The following is a 19,507-nucleotide window of genomic DNA, read 5'->3' on the forward strand; positions in this document are numbered from 1 at the left end:
GAAGTGACACATGCAGGATATCGGGGGCAGGATCTTAGTGACTCCCTGCACAGCACATTATACACGGACAATGCACTTACATGCACCAGGAAGAAGAAGGTGAACTCCAGGGACCTGAGCGGGGAAGCGACACATGCAGGATATCGGGCGCAGGATCTTAGTGACTCCCCGCACAGCGCATTATACACAGACAATGCACTTACATGCACCAGGAAGAAGATGGTGAACTCCAGGGACCTGAGCGGGGAAGCGACACATGCAGGATATCAGGCGCAGGATCTTAGTGACTCCCCGCACAGCGCATTATACACGGACAATGCACTTACATGCACCAGGAAGAAGAAGGTGAACTCCGGGGACCTGAGCGGGGAAGTAACACATGCAGGATATCGGGTGCAGGATCTTAGTGACTCCCCACACAGCGCATTATACACGGACAATGCACTTACATGCACCAGGAAGAAGAAGGTGAACTCCGGGGACCTGATAGGGGAAGCGACACATGCAGGACATTGGGCGCAGGATCTTAGTGACTCCCCGCACAGCTCATTATACACAGACAATGCACTTACATGCACCAGGAAGAAGAAGGTGAACTCCGGGGACCTGATAGGGGAAGCGACACATGCAGGATATTGGGCGCAGGATCTTAGTGACTCCCCGCACAGCTCATTATACACAGACAATGCACTTACATGCACCAGGAAGAAGAAGGTGAACTCCGGGGACCTGATAGGGGAAGCGACACATGCAGGATATTGGGCGCAGGATCTTAGTGACTCCCCGCACAGCACATTATACACGGACAATGCACTTACATGCACCGGGAAGAAGAAGGTGAACTCCAGGGACCTGAGCGGGGAAGTGACACATGCAGGATATCGGGCGCAGGATCTTAGTGACTCCCCGCACAGCGCATTATACACGGACAATGCACTTACATGCACCAGGAAGAAGGTGAACTCCGGGGACCTGAGTGGGGAAGTTACACATGCAGGATATCGGGTGCAGGATCTTAGTGACTCCCCGCACAGCACATTATACACGGACAATGCACTTACATGCACCAGGAAGAAGAAGGTGAACTCCGGGGACCTGAGCGGGGAAGTGACACATGCAGGATATCGGGCGCAGGATCTTAGTGACTCCCCGCACAGCTCATTATACACAGACAATGCACTTACATGCACCAGGAAGAAGAAGGTGAACTCCGGGGACCTGATAGGGGAAGCGACACATGCAGGATATTGGGCGCAGGATCTTAGTGACTCCCCGCACAGCGCATTATACACGGACAATGCACTTACATGCACCAGGAAGAAGAAGGTGAACTCCAGGGACCTGAGCGGGGAAGTGACACATGCAGGACATCGGGGGCAGGATCTTAGTGACTCCCCGCACAGCACATTATACACGGACAATGCACTTACATGCACTAGGAAGATGAAGGTGAACTCTAGGGACCTGAGCGGGGAAGCGACACATGCAGGATATCGGGTGCAGGATCTTAGTGACTCCCCGCACAGCGCATTATACACGAACAATGCACTTACATGCACCAGGAAGAAGAAGGTGAACTCCGGGGACCTGAGCGGGGAAGTGACACATGCAGGATATCGGGGGCAGGATCTTAGTGACTCCCCGCACAGCGCATTATACACGGACAATGCACTTACATGCACCAGGAAGAAGGTGAACTCCGGGGACCTGAGTGGGGAAGTTACACATGCAGGATATCGGGTGCAGGATCTTAGTGACTCCCCGCACAGCGCATTATACACGGACAATGCACTTACATGCACCAGGAAGAAGGTGAACTCCGGGGACCTGAGTGGGGAAGTTACACATGCAGGATATCGGGTGCAGGATCTTAGTGACTCCCCGCACAGCACATTATACACGGACAATGCACTTACATGCACCAGGAAGAAGAAGGTGAACTCCGGGGACCTGAGCGGGGAAGCGACACATGCAGGATATCGGGTGCAGGATCTTAGTGACTCCCCGCACAGCGCATTATACACAGACAATGCACTTACATGCACCAGGAAGAAGAAGGTGAACTCCGGGGACCTGATAGGGGAAGCGACACATGCAGGATATTGGGCGCAGGATCTTAGTGACTCCCCGCACAGCTCATTATACACAGACAATGCACTTACATGCACCAGGAAGAAGAAGGTGAACTCCGGGGACCTGATAGGGGAAGCGACACATGCAGGATATTGGGCGCAGGATCTTAGTGACTCCCCGCACAGCGCATTATACACGGACAATGCACTTACATGCACCGGGAAGAAGAAGGTGAACTCCAGGGACCTGAGCGGGGAAGTGACACATGCAGGATATCGGGCGCAGGATCTTAGTGACTCCCCGCACAGCGCATTATACACGGACAATGCACTTACATGCACCAGGAAGAAGGTGAACTCCGGGGACCTGAGTGGGGAAGTTACACATGCAGGATATCGGGTGCAGGATCTTAGTGACTCCCCGCACAGCACATTATACACGGACAATGCACTTACATGCACCAGGAAGAAGAAGGTGAACTCCGGGGACCTGAGCGGGGAAGTGACACATGCAGGATATCGGGCGCAGGATCTTAGTGACTCCCCGCACAGCTCATTATACACAGACAATGCACTTACATGCACCAGGAAGAAGAAGGTGAACTCCGGGGACCTGATAGGGGAAGCGACACATGCAGGATATTGGGCGCAGGATCTTAGTGACTCCCCGCACAGCGCATTATACACGAACAATGCACTTACATGCACCAGGAAGAAGAAGGTGAACTCCGGGGACCTGAGCGGGGAAGTGACACATGCAGGATATCGGGGGCAGGATCTTAGTGACTCCCCGCACAGCGCATTATACACGGACAATGCACTTACATGCACCAGGAAGAAGGTGAACTCCGGGGACCTGAGTGGGGAAGTTACACATGCAGGATATCGGGTGCAGGATCTTAGTGACTCCCCGCACAGCGCATTATACACGGACAATGCACTTACATGCACCAGGAAGAAGAAGGTGAACTCCAGGGACCTGAGCGGGGAAGCGACACATGCAGGATATCAGGCGCAGGATCTTAGTGACTCCCCGCACAGCGCATTATACACGGACAATGCACTTACATGCACCAGAAAGGAGAAGGTGAACTCTGGGGACCTGAGCGGGGAAGTGACACATGCAGGATATCAGGTGCAGGATCTTAGTGACTCCCCGCACAGCACATTATACACAGACAATGCACTTACATCCACCAGGAAGAAGAAGGTGAACTCCGGGGACCTGAGCGGGGAAGCGACACATGCAGGATATCGGGTGCAGGATCTTAGTGACTCCCCGCACAGCACATTATACATGCACAATGCACTTACATGCAACAGGAAGAAGAAGGTGAACTCCGGGGACCTGAGCGGGGAAGCGACACATGCAGGATATCAGGCGCAGGATCTTAGTGACTCCCCGCACAGCGCATTATACACGGACAATGCACTTACATGCACCAGGAAGAAGGTGAACTCCGGGGACCTGAGTGGGGAAGTTACACATGCAGGATATCGGGTGCAGGATCTTAGTGACTCCCCACACAGCGCATTATACATGGACAATGCACTTACATGCACCAGGAAGAAGAAGGTGAACTCCAGGGACCTGAGCGGGGAAGCGACACATGCAGGATATCGGGCGCAGGATCTTAGTCACTGCCCGCACAGCGCATTATACACAGACACTGCACTTACATGCACCAGGAAGAAGAAGGTGAACTCCAAGGACCTGAGCGGGGAAGCGACACATGCAGGATATCGGGCGCAGGATCTTAGTGACTCCCCGCACAGCTCATTATACACAGACAATGCACTTACATGCACCAGGAAGAAGAAGGTGAACTCCGGGGACCTGAGCGGGGAAGTGACACATGCAGGATATCGGGCGCAGGATCTTAGTGACTCCCCGCACAGCTCATTATACACAGACAATGCACTTACATGCACCAGGAAGAAGAAGGTGAACTCCGGGGACCTGAGCGGGGAAGTGACACATGCAGGATATCGGGCGCAGGATCTTAGTGACTCCCCGCACAGCGCATTATACACAGACAATGCACTTACATGCACCAGGAAGAAGATGGTGAACTCCAGGGACCTGAGCGGGGAAGCGACACATGCAGAATATCAGGCGCAGGATCTTAGTGACTCCCCGCACAGCGCATTATACACGGACAATGCACTTACATGCACCAGGAAGAAGAAGGTGAACTCCGGGGACCTGATAGGGGAAGCGACACATGCAGGATATTGGGCGCAGGATCTTAGTGACTCCCCGCACAGCTCATTATACACAGACAATGCACTTACATGCACCAGGAAGAAGAAGGTGAACTCCGGGGACCTGATAGGGGAAGCGACACATGCAGGATATTGGGCGCAGGATCTTAGTGACTCCCCGCACAGCGCATTATACACGGACAATGCACTTACATGCACCAGGAAGAAGAAGGTGAACTCCGGGGACCTGAGCGGGGAGGTGACACATGCTGGACATCGGGGGCAGGATCTTAGTGACTCCCCGCACAGCACATTATACAGGGACAATGCACTTACATGCACCAGGAAGAAGAAGGTGAACTCCGGGGACCTGAGCGGGGAAGCGACACATGCAGGATATTGGGCGCAGGATCTTAGTGACTCCCCGCACAGCTCATTATACACAGACAATGCACTTACATGCACCAGGAAGAAGAAGGTGAACTCCGGGGACCTGAGCGGGGAAGTGACACATGCAGGATATCAGGCGCAGGATCTTAGTGACTCCCCGCACAGCGCATTATACACGGACAATGCACTTACATGCACCAGGAAGAAGAAGGTGAACTCCAGGGACCTGAGCGGGGAAGTGACACATGCAGGACATCGGGGGCAGGATCTTAGTGACTCCTCGCACAGCGCATTATACACGGATAATGCACTTACATGCACCAGGAAGAAGAAGGTGAACTCCGGGGACCTGAGCGGGGAAGCCACACATGCAGGATATTGGGCGGCGGATCTTAGTGACTCCCCGCACAGCTCATTATACACAGACAATGCACTTACATGCACCAGGAAGAAGAAGGTGAACTCCGGGGACCTGATAGGGGAAGCGACACATGCAGGATATTGGGCGCAGGATCTTAGTGACTCCCCGCACAGCGCATTATACACGGACAATGCACTTACATGCACCAGGAAGAAGAAGGTGAACTCCAGGGACCTGAGCGGGGAAGTGACACATGCAGGACATCGGGGGCAGGATCTTAGTGACTCCCCGCACAGCACATTATACACGGACAATGCACTTACATGCACCTGGAAGAAGAAGGTGAACTCTAGGGACCTGAGCGGGGAAGCGACACATGCAGGATATTGGGCGCAGGATCTTAGTGACTCCCCGCACAGCGCATTATACACGAACAATGCACTTACATGCACCAGGAAGAAGAAGGTGAACTCCTGGGACCTGAGCGGGGAAGTGACACATGCAGGATATCGGGTGCACGATCTTAGTGACTCCCCGCACAGCGCATTATACATGGACAATGCACTTACATGCACCAGGAAGAAGAAGGTGACCTCCGGGGACCTGAGCGGGGAAGTGACACATGCAGGATATCGGGGGCAGGATCTTAGTGTCTCCCCGCACAGCGCATTATACATGGACAATGCACTTACATGCACCAGGAAGAAGAAGGTGACCTCCGGGGACCTGAGCGGGGAAGTGACACATGCAGGATATCGGGGGCAGGATCTTAGTGTCTCCCCGCACAGCGCATTATACACAGACAATGCACTTACATGCACCAGGAAGAAGGTGAACTCCGGGGACCTGAGCGGGGAAGCGACACATGCAGGATATCAGGCACAGGATCTTAGTGACTCCCCGCACAGCGCATTATACACGGACAATGCACTTACATGCACCAGGAAGAAGAAGGTGAACTCCAGGGACCTGAGCGGGGAAGCGACACATGCAGGATATCAGGTGCAGGATCTTAGTGACTCCCCGCACAGCACATTATACACGGACAATGCACTTACATGCACCAGGAAGAAGGTGAACTCCGGGGACCTGAGTGGGGAAGTTACACATGCAGGATATCGGGTGCAGGATCTTAGTGACTCCCCGCACAGCACATTATACACGGACAATGCACTTACATGCACCAGGAAGAAGAAGGTGAACTCCGGGGACCTGAGCGGGGAAGCGACACATGCAGGATATCAGGCGCAGGATCTTAGTGACTCCCCGCACAGCGCATTATACACGGACAATGCACTTACATGCACCAGGAAGAAGAAGGTGAACTCCGGGGACCTGAGCGGGGAAGTAACACATGCAGGATATCGGGTGCAGGATCTTAGTGACTCCCCACACAGCGCATTATACACGGACAATGCACTTACATGCACCAGGAAGAAGAAGGTGAACTCCGGGGACCTGATAGGGGAAGCGACACATGCAGGATATTGGGCGCAGGATCTTAGTGACTCCCCGCACAGCTCATTATACACAGACAATGCACTTACATGCACCAGGAAGAAGAAGGTGAACTCCAGGGACCTGAGCGGGGAAGTGACACATGCAGGATATCGGGTGCAGGATCTTAGTGACTCCTCGCACAGCACATTATACACAGACAATGCACTTACATGCACCAGGAAGAAGAAGGTGAACTCCAGGGACCTGAGCGGGGAAGCGACACATGCAGGATATCGGGTGCAGGATCTTAGTGACTCCCCGCACAGCGCATTATACACGGACAATGCGCTTACATGCACCAGGAAGAAGAAGGTGAACTCCGGGGACCTGAGCGGGGAAGTGACACATGCAGGATATCGGGTGCAGGATCTTAGTGACTCCCCGCACAGCGCATTATACACGGACAATGCGCTTACATGCACCAGGAAGAAGAATGTGATTTCCAGGGACCTGAGCGGGGAAGTGACACATGCAGGATATCGGGCGCAGGATCTTAGTGACTCCCCGCACAGCGCATTATACACGGACAATGCACTTACATGCACCAGGAAGAAGAAGGTGAACTCCTGGGACCTGAGCGGGGAAGCGACACATGCAGGATATCGGGCGCAGGATCTTAGTCACGGCCCGCACAGCGCATTATACACGGACAATGCACTTACATGCACCAGGAAGAAGAAGGTGAACTCCGGGGACCTGAGCGGGGAAGTGACACATGCAGGATATCGGGCGCAGGATCTTAGTGACTCCCCGCACAGCGCATTATACACAGACAATGCACTTACATGCACCAGGAAGAAGATGGTGAACTCCAGGGACCTGAGCGGGGAAGCGACACATGCAGGATATCAGGCGCAGGATCTTAGTGACTCCCCGCACAGCGCATTATACACGGACAATGCACTTACATGCACCAGGAAGAAGAAGGTGAACTCCGGGGACCTGAGCGGGGAAGTAACACATGCAGGATATCGGGTGCAGGATCTTAGTGACTCCCCACACAGCGCATTATACACGGACAATGCACTTACATGTACCAGGAAGAAGAAGGTGAACTCCGGGGACCTGATAGGGGAAGCGACACATGCAGGATATTGGGCGCAGGATCTTAGTGACTCCCCGCACAGCTCATTATACACGGACAATGCACTTACATGCACCAGGAAGAAGAAGGTGAACTCCAGGGACCTGAGCGGGGAAGTGACACATGCAGGATATTGGGCGCAGGATCTTAGTGACTCCCCGCACAGCACATTATACACGGACAATGCACTTACATGCACCAGGAAGAAGAAGGTGAACTCTGGGGACCTGAGCGGGGAAGCGACACATGCAGGATATTGGGCGCAGGATCTTAGTGACTCCCCGCACAGCGCATTATACACGGACAATGCACTTACATGCACCAGGAAGAAGAAGGTGAACTCCAGGGACCTGAGCGGGGAAGTGACACATGCAGGATATTGGGCGCAGGATCTTAGTGACTCCCCGCACAGCGCATTATACACGGACAATGCACTTACATGCACCAGGAAGAAGAAGGTGAACTCTGGGGACCTGAGCGGGGAAGCGACACATGCAGGATATTGGGCGCAGGATCTTAGTGACTCCCTGCACAGCGCATTATACACGGACAATGCACTTACATGCACCAGGAAGAAGAAGGTGAACTCCTGGGACCTGAGCGGGGAAGCGACAAATGCAGGATATCAGGCGCAGGATCTCAGTGACTCCCCGCACAGCGCATTATACACGGACAATGCACTTACATGCACCAGGAAGAAGGTGAACTCCGGGGACCTGAGCGGGGAAGTGACACATGCAGGATATCGGGGGCAGGATCTTAGTGACTCCCCGCACAGCGCATTATACACAGACAATGCACTTACATGCACCAGGAAGAAGGTGAACTCCGGGGACCTGAGTGGGGAAGTTACACATGCAGGATATCGGGTGCAGGATCTTAGTGACTCCCCACACAGCGCATTATACACGGACAATGCACTTACATGCACCAGGAAGAAGAAGGTGAACTCCGGGGACCTGAGCGGGGGAAGCGACACTTGCAGGATATCGGGCGCACGATCTTAGTGACTCCCCGCACAGCGCATTATACACGGACAATGCACTTACATGCACCAGGAAGAAGAAGGTGAACTCCAGGGACCTGAGCGGGGAAGTGACACATGCAGGATATCAGGCTCAGGATCTTAGTGACTCCCCGCACAGCTCAGTATACATGCACAATGCACTTACATGCAACAGGAAGAAGAAGGTGAACTCCGGGGACCTGAGCGGGGAAGCGACACATGCAGGATATCGGGCGCAGGATCTTAGTGACTCCCGGCACAGCGCATTATACACAGACAATGCACTTACATGCACCAGGAAGAAGAAGGTGAACTCCGGGGACCTGAGCGGGGAAGTGACACATGCAGGATATCGGGCGCAGGATCTTAGTGACTCCCCGCACAGCACATTATACACGGACAATGCACTTACATGCACCAGGAAGAAGGTGAACTCCGGGGACCTGAGTGGGGAAGTTACACATGCAGGATATCGGGTGCAGGATCTTAGTGACTCCCCGCACAGCACATTATACACGGACAATGCACTTACATGCACCAGGAAGGAGAAGGTGAACTCCGGGGACCTGAGCGTGGAAGCGACACATGCAGGATATCGGGTGCAGGATCTTAGTGACTCCCCGCACAGCGCATTATACATGGACAATGCACTTACATGCACCAGGAAGAAGAAGGTGAACTCCAGAGACCTGAGCGGGGAAGCGGCACATGCAGGATATCGGGCGCAGGATCTTAGTGACTCCCCGCACAGCACATTATACACGGACAATGCACTTACATGCACCAGGAAGAAGAAGGTGAACTCCGGGGACCTGAGCGGGGAAGTGACACATGCAGGATATCGGGTGCAGGATCTTAGTGACTCCCCGCACAGCGCATTATACACAGACAATGCACTTACATGCACCAGGAAGAAGGTGAACTCCGGGGACCTGAGTGGGGACGTTACACATGCAGGATATCGGGTGCAGGATCTTAGTGACTCCCCACACAGCGCATTATACACGGACAATGCACTTACATGCACCAGGAAGAAGAAGGTGAACTCCGGGGACCTGAGCGGGGGAAGCGACACTTGCAGGATATCGGGCGCACGATCTTAGTGACTCCCTGCACAGCGCATTATACACGGACAATGCACTTACATGCACCAGGAAGAAGAAGGTGAACTCCAGGGACCTGAGCGGGGAAGCGACACATGCAGGATATCAGGCTCAGGATCTTAGTGACTCCCCGCACAGCTCAGTATACATGCACAATGCACTTACATGCAACAGGAAGAAGAAGGTGAACTCCGGGGACCTGAGCGGGGAAGCGACACATGCAGGATATCGGGCGCAGGATCTTAGTGACTCCCGGCACAGCGCATTATACACAGACAATGCACTTACATGCACCAGGAAGAAGAAGGTGAACTCCGGGGACCTGAGCGGGGAAGTGACACATGCAGGATATCGGGCGCAGGATCTTAGTGACTCCCCGCACAGCACATTATACACGGACAATGCACTTACATGCACCAGGAAGAAGGTGAACTCCGGGGACCTGAGTGGGGAAGTTACACATGCAGGATATCGGGTGCAGGATCTTAGTGACTCCCCGCACAGCACATTATACACGGACAATGCACTTACATGCACCAGGAAGAAGAAGGTGAACTCCAGAGACCTGAGCGGGGAAGCGGCACATGCAGGATATCGGGCGCAGGATCTTAGTGACTCCCCGCACAGCACATTATACACGGACAATGCACTTACATGCACCAGGAAGAAGAAGGTGAACTCCGGGGACCTGAGCGGGGAAGTGACACATGCAGGATATCGGGTGCAGGATCTTAGTGACTCCCCGCACAGCGCATTATACACAGACAATGCACTTACATGCACCAGGAAGAAGAAGGTGAACTCCAGGGACCTGAGCGGGGAAGCGACACATGCAGGATATCAGGCGCAGGATCTTAGTGACTCCCCGCATAGCGCATTATACACGGACAATGCACTTACATGCACCAGGAAGAAGAAGGTGAACTCCGGGGACCTGAGCGGGGAAGTAACACATGCAGGATATCGGGTGCAGGATCTTAGTGACTCCCCACACAGCGCATTATACACGGACAATGCACTTACATGCACCAGGAAGAGAAGGTGAACTCCAGGGACCTGAGCGGGGAAGCGACACATGCAGGATATCAGACGCTGGATCTTAGTGACTCCCCGCACAGCGCATTATACATGGACAATGCACTTACATGCACCAGGAAGAAGAAGGTGAACTCCGGGGACCTGAGCGGGGAAGTAACACATGCAGGATATCGGGTGCAGGATCTTAGTGACTCCCCACACAGCGCATTATACACGGACAATGCACTTACATGCACCAGGAAGAGAAGGTGAACTCCAGGGACCTGAGCGGGGAAGCGACACATGCAGGATATCAGACGCTGGATCTTAGTGACTCCCCCCACAGCACATTATACATGGACAATGCACTTACATGCACCAGGAAGAAGAAGGTGAACTCCGGGGACCTGAGCGGGGAAGCGACACATGCAGGATATCGGGTGCAGGATCTTAGTGACTCGCCGCACAGCGCATTATACACGGACAATGCACTTACATGCACCAGGAAGAAGAAGGTGAACTCCGGGGACCTGAGCGGGGAAGTGACACATGCAGGATATCGGGGGCAGGATCTTAGTGACTCCCCGCACAGCGCATTATACACAGACAATGCACTTACATGCACCAGGAAGAAGGTGAACTCCGGGGACCTGAGTGGGGAAGTTACACATGCAGGATATCGGGGGCAGGATCTTAGTGACTCCCCGCACAGCACATTATACACGGACAATGCACTTACATGCACCAGGAAGAAGGTGAACTCCGGGGACCTGAGTGGGGAAGTTACACATGCAGGATATCGGGTGCAGGATCTTAGTGACCCCCCGCACAGCGCATTATACACGGACAATGCACTTACATGCACCAGGAAGAAGGTGAACTCCAGGGACCTGAGCGGGGAAGCGACACATGCAGGATATCAGGCTCAGGATCTTAGTGACTCCCCGCACAGCACATTATACACGGACAATGCACTTACATGCACCAGGAAGAAGAAGGTGAACTCCGGGGACCTGAGCGGGGAAGTGACACATGCAGGATATCGGGTGCAGGATCCTAGTGACTCCCCGCACAGCGCATTATACATGGACAATGCACTTACATGCAACAGGAAGAAGAAGGTGAACTCCGGGGACCTGAGCGGGGAAGCGACACATGCAGGATATCGGGCGCAGGATCTTAGTGACTCCCGGCACAGCGCATTATACACAGACAATGCACTTACATGCACCAGGAAGAAGAAGGTGAACTCCGGGGACCTGAGCGGGGAAGTGACACATGCAGGATATCGGGCGCAGGATCTTAGTGACTCCCCGCACAGCGCATTATACACGGACAATGCACTTACATGCACCAGGAAGAAGAAGGTGAACTCCAGGGACCTGAGCGGGGAAGTGACACATGCAGGATATCGGGCGCAGGATCTTAGTGACTCCCCGCACAGCGCATTATACACGGACAATGCACTTACATGCACCAGGAAGAAGAAGGTGAACTCCAGGGACCTGAGCGGGGAAGTGACACATGCAGGATATCGGGCGCAGGATCTTAGTGACTCCCCGCACAGCGCATTATACACGGACAATGCACTTACATGCACCAGGAAGAAGGTGAACTCCGGGGACCTGAGTGGGGAAGTTACACATGCAGGATATCGGGTGCAGGATCTTAGTGACTCCCGGCACAGCGCATTATACACGGACAATGCACTTACATGCACCAGGAAGAAGAAGGTGAACTCCGGGGACCTGAGCGGGGAAGTGACACATGCAGGATATCGGGTGCAGGATCTTAGTGACTCCCCGCACAGCGCATTATACACGGACAATGCACTTACATGCACCAGGAAGAAGAAGGTGAACTCCAGGGACCTGAGCGGGGAAGCGACACATGCAGGATATCGGGCGCACAATCTTAGTGACTCCCCGCACAGCACATTATACACGGACAATGCACTTACATGCACCAGGAAGAAGAAGGTGAACTCCGGGGACCTGAGCGGGGAAGCCACACATGCAGGATATTGGGCGGCGGATCTTAGTGACTCCCCGCACAGCACATTATACACGGACAATGCACTTACATGCACCAGGAAGAAGGTGAACTCCGGGGACCTGAGCGGGGTAGCGACACATGCAGGATATCGGGTGCAGGATCTTAGTGACTCCCCGCACAGCGCATTATACACGGACAATGCACTTACATGCACCAGGAAGAAGAAGGTGAACTCCAGGGACTTGAGCGGGGAAGTGACACATGCAGGATATCTGGGGCACGATCTTAGTGACTCCCCGCACAGCGCATTATACACGGACAATGCACTTACATGCACCAGGAAGAAGAAGGTGAACTCCAGGGACCTGAGCGGGGAAGTGACACATGCAGGATATCAGGTGCAGGATCTTAGTGACTCCCCGCACAGCGCATTATACACGGACAATGCACTTACATGCACCAGGAAGAAGAAGGTGAACTCCAGGGACCTGAGCGGGGAAGTGACACATGCAGGATATCGGGTGCAGGATCTTAGTGACTCCCTGCACAGCGCATTATACACGGACAATGCACTTACATGCACCAGGAAGAAGAAGCTGAACTCCAGGGACCTGAGCGGGGAAGCGACACATGCAGGATATCGGGTGCAGGATCTTAGTGACTCCCCGCACAGCGCATTATACACGGACAATGCACTTACATGCACCAAGAAGGAGAAGGTGAACTCCAGGGACTTGAGCGGGGAAGTGACACATGCAGGATATCAGGCGCACGATCTTAGTGACTCCCCGCACAGCGCATTATACACGGACAATGCACTTACATGCACCAGGAAGAAGAAGGTGAACTCTAGGGACCTGAGCGGGGAAGCGACACATGCAGGATATTGGGCGCAGGATCTTAGTGACTCCCCGCACAGCGCATTATACACGGACAATGCACTTACATGCACCAGGAAGAAGAAGGTGAACTCCGGGGACCTGAGCGGGGAAGTGACACATGCAGGATATCGGGGGCAGGATCTTAGTGACTCCCCGCACAGCGCATTATACACGGACAATGCACTTACATGCACCAGGAAGAAGAAGGTGAACTCCAGGGACATGAGCGGGGAAGTGACACATGCAGGATATCGGGTGCAGGATCTTAGTGACTCCCCGCACAGCGCATTATACACGGACAATGCACTTACATGCACCAGGAAGAAGGTGAACTCCGGGGACCTGAGTGGGGAAGTTACACATGCAGGATATCGGGCGCAGGATCTTAGTGACTCCCCGCACAGCGCATTATACACAGACAATGCACTTACATGCACCAGGAAGAATAAGGTGAACTCCAGGGACCTGAGCGGGGAAGTGACACATGCAGGATATCAGGGCTCGATCTTAGTGACTCTCCGCACAGCACATTATACACGGACAATGCACTTACATGCACCAGGAAGAAGAAGGTGAACTCCAGGGACTTGAGCGGGGAAGTGACACATGCAGGATATCAGGCGCACGATCTTAGTGACTCCCCGCACAGCGCATTATACACGGACAATGCACTTACATGCACCAGGAAGAAGAAGGTGAACTCCGGGGACCTGAGCGGGGAAGTGACACATGCAGGATATCGGGGGCACGATCTTAGTGACTCCCCGCACAGCGCATTATACACGGACAATGCACTTACATGCACCAGGAAGAAGAAGGTGAACTCCAGGGACCTGAGCAGGGGAAGCGACACATGCAGGATATCGGGCGCACGATCTTAGTGACTCCCCGCACAGCGCATTATACACGGACAATGCACTTACATGCACCAGGAAGAAGAAGGTGAACTCCAGGGACCTGAGCAGGGGAAGCGACACATGCAGGATATCGGGCGCAGGATCTTAGTGACTCCCCGCACAGCGCATTATACACGGACAATGCACTTACATGCACCAGGAAGAAGAAGGAGAACTCCAGGGACCTGAGCGGGGAAGCGACACATGCAGGATATCGGGTGCAGGATCTTAGTGACTCCCCGCACAGCACATTATACACGGACAATGCACTTACATGCACCAGGAAGAAGAAGGTGAACTCCGGGGACCTGATAGGGGAAGCGACACATGCAGGATATCCCCTAGTCCATCCCCTGACTCCAGACCCTGCCATCCTGTGCCATCCCCTGACTCCAGACCCTGCCATCCTAGCCCATATGCCTCATGTGTTATGTAAAACATAACCTCCAGTTTTATTGCCCCATCTTATCTTAATTATGTCTCACCATATGTACCAATCATCTCAGTATATTATTTGTAGCCTTGTCTGATGAAGGGTCATGTGTGCCCTGAAAGCTTGCAACAAATATAATTTTTCTGCTTCACCAATAATGGGATCATCCCTTAAGCATTTTTGTAGTTTTTACAGAAAAGTAGTTACATCATAGAAGATATTTGAACTTGCTGCCTAAGAAAGAGGAGTGATCAGACCCTACGCCTGAACACCACAGGGCTTTATCCTGGGATCTATACCGGACACAGATATTCTCACATTTACTTACAGTTCAGACTGAGGTTGAGCTCATTGCTGGTGTCAGTATTGAGCAGGTTGGTGGCTGTACAGGTGAAGGGTCCGGTGTCCCCCCTGGAGACGGGGCTGATGGTGAGATTGGAGCTCGGAGGAGAATCGCTGTGGGTGATGGAATATGGAGGGTTGGAGGACAGTGAGGATCCATTCAGGCTCCAGGAGAAGGTGACGGCTGAACCTCGAGCGGAGCAATAGAGAGACACCGAGTCCTGTCCTGCCCAGAGCGCGGCCGATGTGTTACTGGTCAGTGTCACCGCCGAGACCCCAACTGTGAACAAATAAAGATGCAGAGAAATCTGTGACATTTCAGAGGCAGATTCAGATATTCACTATAAATTTGCATATAAAACGACACATTTTTCTATAAATCTTAGATAAGTATTATGTGCAGTCAGTAAATGTACAGGGAGGATGTGACACGTTCGGCTCCCACCAATGTTTCAGGAGAAATGAAGCCTTACACTTCTCTTCGCTATATCCGTGGCTTCTCCATGTACAGACAGTCCCTGGGTTACGTACAAGATAGGGAACGTAGGTTTGTTCTTAAGTTGATTTTGTATGTAAGTCGTAACTGTATATTTTATAATTGTAGTTCTTTTGCTCCAGTGACAATTGGAGTTTCAAATTTTTTTGATGTAATGGGACCAAGGATTATCAATAACGCTTCATTACAGACGCCTTACAGCTGATCATTGCAGCCTGGGGCTATAGTAACATCCAGAGAGGTCACCAGAGGTCAGAGGGGTCGTCTGTAACTAGGGGTCGTCTATAACTAGGGGTCGTCTGTAACTATGGGTCGTCTGTAAGTCGGGTGTCCTTAAGTAGGGGACCGCCTGTAATGGGGCGGCTGCTCTACGCACAAGTCATTAGATGACACAATTTATTAATTCAGAATTAATTCCTGGTAACGGATTTACAAAACGATATATTTATAACACGACCCCAACTAGACCGTCCTTCTGCACAGATGACACATAAGAGCCGGTGAGAGACATGATGAGTAGATGACACATAAGAGCCGGTGACAGATGTGATGAGTAGATGACACATAAGAGCCGGTGACAGATGTGATGAGTAGATGACACATAAGAGCCGGTGAGAGACATGATGAGTAGATGACACATAAGAGCCGGTGACAGATGTGATGAGTAGATGACACATAAGAGCCGGTGAGAGACATGATGAGTAGATGACACATAAGAGCCGGTGAGAGACATGATGAGTAGATGACACATAAGAGCCGGTGACAGATGTGATGAGTAGATGACACATAAGAGCCGGTGACAGATGTGATGAGCAGATGACACATAAGAGCCGGTGACAGATGTGATGAGTAGATGACACATAAGAGCCGGTGACAGATGTGATGAGTAGATGACACATAAGAGCCGGTGACAGATGTGATGAGTAGATGACACATAAGAGCCGGTGACAGATGTGATGAGTAGATGACACATAAGAGCCGGTGACAGATGTGATGAGTAGATGACACATAAGAGCCGGTGACAGATGTGATGAGTAGATGACACATAAGAGCCGGTGACAGATGTGATGAGTAGATGACACATAAGAGCCGGTGACAGATGTGATGAGTAGATGACACATAAGAGCCGGTGACAGATGTGATGAGTAGATGACACATAAGAGCCGGTGACAGATGTGATGAGTAGATGACACATAAGAGCCGGTGACAGATGTGATGAGTAGATGACACATAAGAGCCGGTGACAGATGTGATGAGTAGATGACACATAAGAGCCGGTGACAGATGTGATGAGCAGATGACACATAAGAGCCAGTGACAGATGTGATGAGCAGATGACACATAAGAGCCGGTGACAGATGTGATGAGTAGATGACACATAAGAGCCGGTGACAGATGTGATGAGTAGATGACACATAAGAGCCGGTGACAGATGTGATGAGTAGATGACACATAAGAGCCGGTGACAGATGTGATGAGTAGATGACACATAAGAGCCGGTGACAGATGTGATGAGTAGATGACACATAAGAGCCGGTGAGAGACATGATGAGTAGATGACACATAAGAGCCGGTGACAGATGTGATGAGTAGATGACACATAAGAGCCGGTGACAGATGTGATGAGCAGATGACACATAAGAGCCGGTGACAGATGTGATGAGTAGATGACACATAAGAGCCGGTGAGAGACATGATGAGTAGATGACACATAAGAGCCGGTGACAGATGTGATGAGTAGATGACACATAAGAGCCGGTGAGAGACATGATGAGTAGATGACACATAAGAGCCGGTGACAGATGTGATGAGCAGATGACACATAAGAGCCGGTGACAGATGTGATGAGCAGATGACACATAAGAGCCGGTGACAGATGTGATGAGCAGATGACACATAAGAGCCGGTGACAGATGTGATGAGCAGATGACACATAAGAGCCGGTGACAGATGTGATGAGCAGATGACACATAAGAGCCGGTGACAGATGTGATGAGTAGATGACACATAAGAGCCAGTGACAGATGTGATGAGCAGATGACACATAAGAGCCAGTGACAGATGTGATGAGCAGATGACACATAAGAGCCGGTGACAGATGTGATGAGCAGATGACACATAAGAGCCGGTGACAGATGTGATGAGCAGATGACACATAAGAGCCGGTGACAGATGTGATGAGTAGATGACACATAAGAGCCGGTGACAGATGTGATGAGTAGATGACACATAAGAGCCGGTGACAGATGTGATGAGTAGATGACACATAAGAGCCGGTGACAGATGTGATGAGTAGATGACACATAAGAGCCGGTGACAGATGTGATGAGTAGATGACACATAAGAGCCAGTGACAGATGTGATGAGCAGATGACACATAAGAGCCGGTGACAGATGTGATGAGTAGATGACACATAAGAGCCGGTGACAGATGTGATGAGTAGATGACACATAAGAGCCAGTGACAGATGTGATGAGCAGATGACACATAAGAGCCGGTGACAGATGTGATGAGTAGATGACACATAAGAGCCGGTGACAGATGTGATGAGTAGATGACACATAAGAGCCAGTGACAGATGTGATGAGCAGATGACACATAAGAGCCGGTGACAGATGTGATGAGTAGATGACACATAAGAGCCGGTGACAGATGTGATGAGTAGATGACACATAAGAGCCAGTGACAGATGTGATGAGCAGATGACACATAAGAGCCGGTGACAGATGTGATGAGTAGATGACACATAAGAGCCGGTGACAGATGTGATGAGTAGATGACACATAAGAGCCGGTGACAGATGTGATGAGTAGATGACACATAAGAGCCGGTGACAGATGTGATGAGTAGATGACACATAAGAGCCAGTGACAGATGTGATGAGTAGATGACACATAAGAGCCGGTGACAGATGTGATGAGTAGATGACACATAAGAGCCGGTGACAGATGTGATGAGTAGATGACACATAAGAGCCGGTGACAGATGTGATGAGCAGATGACACATAAGAGCCGGTGACAGATGTGATGAGTAGATGACACATAAGAGCCAGTGACAGATGTGATGAGTAGATGACACATAAGAGCCGGTGACAGATGTGATGAGTAGATGACACATAAGAGCCGGTGACAGATGTGATGAGTAGATGACACATAAGAGCCGGTGACAGATGTGATGAGTAGATGACACATAAGAGCCGGTGACAGATGTGATGAGTAGATGACACATAAGAGCCGGTGACAGATGTGATGAGTAGATGACACATAAGAGCCGGTGACAGATGTGATGAGCAGATGACACATAAGAGCCAGTGACAGATGTGATGAGCAGATGACACATAAGAGCCGGTGACAGATGTGATGAGCAGATGACACATAAGAGCCGGTGACAGATGTGATGAGTAGATGACACATAAGAGCCAGTGACAGATGTGATGAGTAGATGACACATAAGAGCCGGTGACAGATGTGATGAGTAGATGACACATAAGAGCCAGTGACAGATGTGATGAGTAGATGACACATAAGAGCCGGTGACAGATGTGATGAGTAGATGACACATAAGAGCCGGTGACAGATGTGATGAGTAGATGACACATAAGAGCCAGTGACAGATGTGATGAGTAGATGACACATAAGAGCCGGTGACAGATGTGATGAGCAGATGACACATAAGAGCCGGTGACAGACATGATGAGCAGATGACACATAAGAGCCGGTGACAG

The 19,507-nt window shown here is 51.9% G+C and overlaps 1 protein-coding gene across 1 annotated transcript in view; it reads right to left on the reverse strand.

Moving 5' to 3' along the window:
- Nucleotides 1-19,507, reverse strand: part of LOC140065248 (cell adhesion molecule CEACAM1-like) — a 196,729-nt gene that overhangs the window by 103,852 nt on the left and 73,370 nt on the right. The window contains exon 4 of the mRNA XM_072112847.1: nucleotides 15,272-15,565. Within this exon, the coding sequence (XP_071968948.1) occupies nucleotides 15,272-15,565 (294 nt within the window). The remainder of the gene's footprint in view (nucleotides 1-15,271; nucleotides 15,566-19,507) is intronic.

This window comes from Engystomops pustulosus, chromosome 6, assembly GCF_040894005.1.
Source record: "Engystomops pustulosus chromosome 6, aEngPut4.maternal, whole genome shotgun sequence".
Lineage (NCBI taxonomy): Eukaryota > Metazoa > Chordata > Amphibia > Anura > Leptodactylidae > Engystomops > Engystomops pustulosus.